This window comes from Haematobia irritans, chromosome 5, assembly GCF_050003625.1.
Source record: "Haematobia irritans isolate KBUSLIRL chromosome 5, ASM5000362v1, whole genome shotgun sequence".
Taxonomy (NCBI): Eukaryota; Metazoa; Arthropoda; class Insecta; order Diptera; family Muscidae; genus Haematobia; species Haematobia irritans.
The window spans coordinates 117,774,943-117,781,604 of NC_134401.1; the positions used below are offsets into that span (position 1 = coordinate 117,774,943).

The 6,662-nt window shown below is 34.7% G+C and overlaps 1 protein-coding gene across 1 annotated transcript; it reads left to right on the forward strand.

Annotated features, from left to right (window-relative positions):
- The first annotated feature begins 1,421 nt into the window (after positions 1–1,421).
- On the forward strand, positions 1,422–2,983 carry LOC142239248 (protein disulfide-isomerase A4). Its single transcript, XM_075311029.1, has 5 exons — positions 1,422–1,682; positions 1,772–2,096; positions 2,154–2,315; positions 2,381–2,509; positions 2,591–2,983. The coding sequence occupies exons 1-5, from the start codon at positions 1,541–1,543 to the stop codon at positions 2,766–2,768; spliced, it is 936 nt and encodes a 311-aa protein (XP_075167144.1). The 5' UTR covers positions 1,422–1,540; the 3' UTR covers positions 2,769–2,983.
- Positions 2,984–6,662: the final 3,679 nt, after the last annotated feature.

Here is a 6,662-nt window from a genome sequence, read left to right on the forward strand (position 1 = left end):
TTTAGACTTGACGTAGCCCCACAAAAAATAGTCTAAAGGCGTCAAATCGCATGATCTTGGTGGCCAACTTACCGGTCCATTTCTTGAGATGAATTGTTCTCCGAAGTTTTCCCTCAAAATGGCCATAGAATCGCGAGCTGTGTGGCATGTAGCGCCATCTTGTTGAAACCACATTTCAACCAAGTTCAGTTCTTCCATTTTTGGCAACAAAAAGTTTGTTAGCATCGAACGATAGCGATCGCCATTCACCGTAACGTTGCGTCCAACAGCATCTTTGAAAAAATACGGTCCAATGATTCCACCAGCGTACAAACCACACCAAACAGTGCATTTTTCGGGATGCATGGGCAGTTCTTGAACGGCTTCTGGTTGCTCTTCACTCCAAATGCGGCAATTTTGCTTATTTACGTAGCCATTCAACCAGAAATGAGCCTCATCGCTGAACAAAATTTGTCGATAAAAAAGCGGATTTTCTGGCAACTTTTCTAGGGCCCATTCACTGAAAATTCGACGTTGTGGCAGATCGTAAGTCTATTCATGATGAAATGTCAAAGCATACTGAGCATCTTTCTCTTTGACACCATGTCTGAAATCCCACGTGATCTGTCAAATACTAATGCATGAAAATCCTAACCTCAAAAGAACTAAAAAATCTCGTGGAAGTGAGAAAGATGTGGGGGAATATACAATTAGGCAGAAACAAAATTTTGAGCATTCAGGTCGAAAACCTATGTTGTTAGCACCTATATTACCTGTTTATTTTCATAATTCATTATGATTGTAAATATATAAATAAATAAATAAAATTTTGAGCACAATATTGTTTGGGAGAATTTTTTTAAGCATATAATATTTTTGGGTGCAAAATGCTTCCAAACATATTATATGTTCACATAATAACATATTGTTTTTTGGAAGACAACATTATTGAATTTGGATGCAAAAATACAAAATGTTTGGAACTTAGACTACCCAAACATATATTGTTTAGACCAATATGCTTTCAAACATATTATATATTGGAAGAGATCAAACATATAAATGTTTGGGCAATACCCAAAAATATATATGCTTGAAACAAAATATGTTTGGGAGTATATGTTACAGAAGCGATTTTTTGTGAGGGTGTGCCAACATTTTTTGAATTTGGGGGCGCTTCATCATAGTGATGGGAAAATTAGAAATTGTTTGTTACATTTCCCATTAAAGTTAACGATTGTTACGTCACTTCAGAGTTTATGGCAGCAATGGGGATAAAAACAAACCTTGAAATACTGTCAGAGTATATACGAAAAAGCGCCATCTACGGTGTGTACTCAAACTACAGAACTAATTGAGTTGAAGCGTCTATACATTTTGTGATCTATGACGGTACACTTACGTGACGTTTACGAAAGTATAACCACGTCTGCAAAGTCAACATAACAACAACAAAAACGTATTGATCAACAAATTTTTTAACAGGTGTCGGTTAGATTGTATTTCTATTGCCTGATTGACTTCGTACTTGCAGTCGATTTTCCCATCAAAGCCAATAGAAATGAATAAATCTCGCGGAAGTCTCTTGTTTCTGTTGCTTTTAGGAGTAATTTGCTGTTGTGTGGCAGTCATCGAACAGGTGGATGATGGCGATTTAATTCATATGCTTACCGGCCGAGAAGATAACGTCATCGTTTTGTTCAGTTCGTATTTTTGTTCCAAGTACATAATTAAACACATACACCACCAGATATGCTTGATGTAATTTGAGTTATGTTTTCTTTGATTGCAGCGAAAAATAACTGCCAGGAGTGCGATGATCTGGAGTTGGTTGTGGAAAATGCCCAAAAAGATCTAAAGGATAATGTAGGAGCTGTTGTTGTGAAAGCCCTAAATAGTCATATGGTTAATTTATATGATCCGACAAGGGAACCGGCATTAATTTACTTCAGACGTGGGGTTCCTCTCTTGTACCATGGGGAAAAGAACGTAGAAGATATCGTTCGAATGTTCAGCGAGAATAGCGAACCGGCCGTCAAAGAATTAGGTGATGATAACTTTGAACATCTCACACAGGCATCAACTGGAGCTACGACTGGAGACTGGCTTGTATTCTTGTAAGCTTTATGGAACTGTCGGCCGTCGAATGTTATTGACATATTCCCATTTTTCAGCTATTCGGCAGATTGCGTATTTTGTTTACGCTTACATGCAACTTGGGAAGCAGTAGCAGCTCATCTTAAACATCGTTTAAATGTAGCACGAGTTAATCGTTTGGAGGCGGGGATTAGCACAGCTAAGCGTTTTGGGATAGTCGAATCTCCAGAATTCATATTGTAAGTCTTGTTGTGTACGGTATGAGATCTATGGGCTATAGTAAAACTTATAATTCTATTTTTAGACTACGTCAAGGTAAAATCTATCGCTACAAACCTAAGCAGTACACCGCCCAAAAGTTCATTGATTTTGCAACAAAAGACTATGCAAAACAAACAAACCCAGAACCGGTTCCGGCCGAAGAAGCTAATATGTAAGTTGGCTTAGTGCATAATCATGTGTATTCTACAATAGCTAAATGCTTATTCATAAATTATGATCATTTTTTTTACAGCAATAGCTTCATAAGTGATCAGTTAAAATCATTAGCTGACAATCAACAATTGATTTTAATCATATGTGGAGTTTTGGCTGTCGTTATTCTGCTTGCGGTAATCATTGCTTGCAAAGCTTCAAAGAAGAAGGCACCCACTGTAAAGAAGCCAACGAATAAAACTAAAAAAGCAAAATAGAGATGATTTTTATGATGATCTCATGTGGGCGAACAAGTACTTCCAAATCCAGTGTGACACCCTAGATATTCCATGTTACTTTGGCTTGTATTACTAAGAAAATCTTCCATTTTTAATGAACGTAAAAAGATTTGTGGACATAAGTTTAAATATGAATTTTTGACACATTTATGCATTTTTTATATAGAATAAAATTTTGTAAACATTTTTTTTAAGTTTTACGTCTATCTCTTGTATACACTGTTTGCGATAGGGATATATTATAACAAAGAAAACAAATAAGTATGTAAATCTTAAATTTAGTATTGTGTTAATCGGCTTTTCACGAAATGCCATCATTTGATGAAGAGGGTATTATGATGCACATATTCCCATGGTAACTCTGAGAGTATGTGTAGATGATATCATTTAATCATATTTACAGATAAGCGGTGAATAAGAATGTGTAAAATGATCAGTTTTGTAGTCATATGCTCACAATTTGGTTCGAAAAAAAAAATATTTTATTTTCTGGGAAACGAAATTTTAGACCAACGTAGTTTCTTTTGTTGTTAAAGTTGGTTTCCAGGCTAAGCAAAGATCGTAGGGGACAAACTGGCACCACACCTAACGAAAACGTAAACCCACTATGAAAGAAAATGTAGGTTTATTTTTGAAAAATTTTACTAAACTATTTTACTAATAGTAACATGATACAAATTTGTTAACCCTTATATGCGCACTGTATATTTTAAGATACAAACAGAAAAAAATCGTATGCCTAAAGATTTGGACCGAATTCTATGAAATCAAGTTTGTTGCATTTAATCACATCATAGCGCATTTTTAAAAATCTATAGTACTTCTCTGTAATCTGAAACCAAAATTAAAAATCAAATTTTGGCCGCAAATTCAAAAACCTACAAGTCGGAAAGATAAATAATAATTTCCAGAGATATAAGTAATGTTGTTAAAAAATCTGTGTAGTGTAAAAATATCTCTATTCTCTACTAAAATCAAATTGTTTATTTGTAAATAAAAACTTAGTCTAATGCGCACTGTATTTTGTAAAATACAACCACTATTATTATTCTTTTAACACATAAAACTTGTTTTTAGAAAATGTAGTATGCAGATGTTCTTTTTTACCGTTTTGCATATTATATATTCTTTTCGAAGGAAATTTTTTTTGTCAAAAATTTAGTAAAACTAATACCTTTTTTGGCGTTTAAGAAATTTTCATATTTCGAAAGGAAAAATTGGATTTAAGAATTATTAAAATGCCTTTTAGCGCTATACGAAGTTCAAGACAGACAACAAATGAACTTTTTTGTGTGCATTTTGACTTGTTTTCGACGACATAACAAAAATTTATTTGCCTTTAAAGAGACTACTTTAGTAATAAAACAAAACTTCGTTTCGGAGAAAGGATTTTTTTTAATTTGAGCCCCGTAAGATTGGTATAAACAAAGGAAATAAAACGAGGCCAAACAACCTTAACGTTGCCGGAGGGTAATTAAGGCAGACATTACTTTTAAGGAAAAGACGTCATCATCCGCATCGTATGAAATGTAAAGACAAACAAACTGGCTAGAAGAGGTGGGACTCATAGGGAAGGGTGCATGTAGGCCGTGTTTTGAGGATGATGAAACAAATTATGGAATTCGTTAGGGCCACAGAATTCCTGGAATAAAAGAAAGGTACGTTGGAAAGAAGAAATTAAACAACAAGCCGAATATTGGCCGAAATGAGATAGAGCAATCTGAATCCTCTTTTCAACATAACCTAACCTAACCTACGTTGAAATTCCTTAGAGAAGCTTTGATATACTCAGAAATGTGAAATGTCATTGGCATTACTGAGAGGGTATAAACCACCGTGGAAAAACTTATTTTGATGTACGGACGAAACTGGTATTGAACGCATGACCCTTTGTATGTACATATGTGTGACTCCCTTGCATACTAAAATTCATTCAATCCTAATCATTTTTATTATCTCTGAGTTATGTTGCTCTATTTCCGACAGAGTTTTCTTTTCTCAAAACTTTTTTCATTTCCGGGAATGCGGATATTGTTTTCAATTTTTATACCCTTCACCACTACTGTGGTACAGGGTATAATAAGTTTGTGCATTTGTATGTAGCGCCAAGAAGGAGTAATCATAGACCAACCATTTAGTATACGGATCGGCTTAGAATTAAATTCTGAGTCGATTTAGCGATGTCCGTCTGTCTGTCTGTCCCTCTGTCTGTCTGTTGATGTATTTTTGTGTGCAAAGTACAGCTCGCAGTTTTAGTCCGATTGTCCTAACATTTGGTATAGGGTCCTGTTTCGGTTCAAAGACGATCCCTATTGATTTTGGAAAAAATCGGTTCAGATTTAGATATAGCTGCCATATATATTTTTCACCGATCTGGTCATAATTGGCGTGTATATCAACCGATCTTCCCCAAATTCCGTACATCCGAATATTTTATGAGTCTCGAAAAACTTGCAAAATATCAGCCAAATCGGTTCAGATTTAGATATAGCTCCCATATATAGCTTTCGCCCGATTTACACTCATTTGCCCACAGAGGCCAATTTTTAACTCCGATTTAGTTGAAATTTTTCATAGGGAGTAGAATTAGCGTTGTAACTATGGTTCAAATCGGTTCAGATTTCGATATATCTCCCATATATAGCTTTCGCCCGATTTACACTCATGTGACCACTGAGGCCAATTTTTAACTCCGATTTAGTTGAAATTTTGCACAGGGAGTAGAATTAGCATTGTAGCTATGCGTGCCAAATTTGGTTGACATCGGTTCAGATTTAGATATAGCTCCCATATATATGTTTTTCTGATTTCGACAAAAATGGTCAAAATACCAACATTTTCCTTGTTAAATCGCCACTGCTTAGTCGAAAAGTTGTAGGTTAGGTTAGGTTAAAGTGGCAGCCCGATTAAGATTCAGGCTCACTTAGACTATTCAGTCCATTGTGATACCACATTAACTAAAAGTACCTATTACATATGGGCACTTCTAGTTTTGTTGTAAAATTACTCTAATTTTCCTAAACTTCTAATACATATATATCGAGCGATAAATCATAAATAAACTTTTGCGAAGTTTCCTTAAAATTGCTTCAGATTTAAATGTTTCCCATATTTTTTTTACTAACATTGTGTTCCACCCTAGTGCATTAGCCAACTTAAATTTTGAGTCTATAGATTTTGTAGAGGTCTATCATATTCTGTCCAGATCGAGTGATATTTAAATGTATGTATTTGGGACAAACCTTTATATAGCACCCAAGACATTTGACGGATGTGATATGGTATCGAAAATTTAGATCTACAAAGTGGTGCAGGGTATAATATAGTCGGCCCCGCCCGACATTAGACTTTCCTTACTTGTTTTTTTTTTTTAATTCCTCTACTAAGTATTAATCCACCTAATGACAGATTTTGTAAAATTGGTAGTAAAATGTTGTGCTAGTATTGTGAACAAAAATTCCCCCCGGCATTTGTGGAAAGCGGTAATACCACGGATCGCGTTCCTGGAAAAACCCTAATTTCCGTTAAGATTGCAAAGCTTTTATAAGTGGACTAGATTATAGAAAGCAGGAAATGATATACAATCCTATTATATCATGATATATTTCCGCTGGGATATAGCTAGTCAGACAACGGAAAACAATAAACGTTAAAAAAAGTTTTATTTACTGTTTGATACACCAGTATTTCCGCTGCTGTTATGATAAATGTACAATATATTTCCCTTAATATATCGTCAAAAAAAAATACTTATCAATTTACAGCCTAAAATAAATAGGAACGTAAAACAGATTCGATTAAACAATCCGAGGTATATAAAAGAGGTAGCAGAAAAGAAAAAAGTTAGTATATTCATTTTTTTTTTAAGAATTT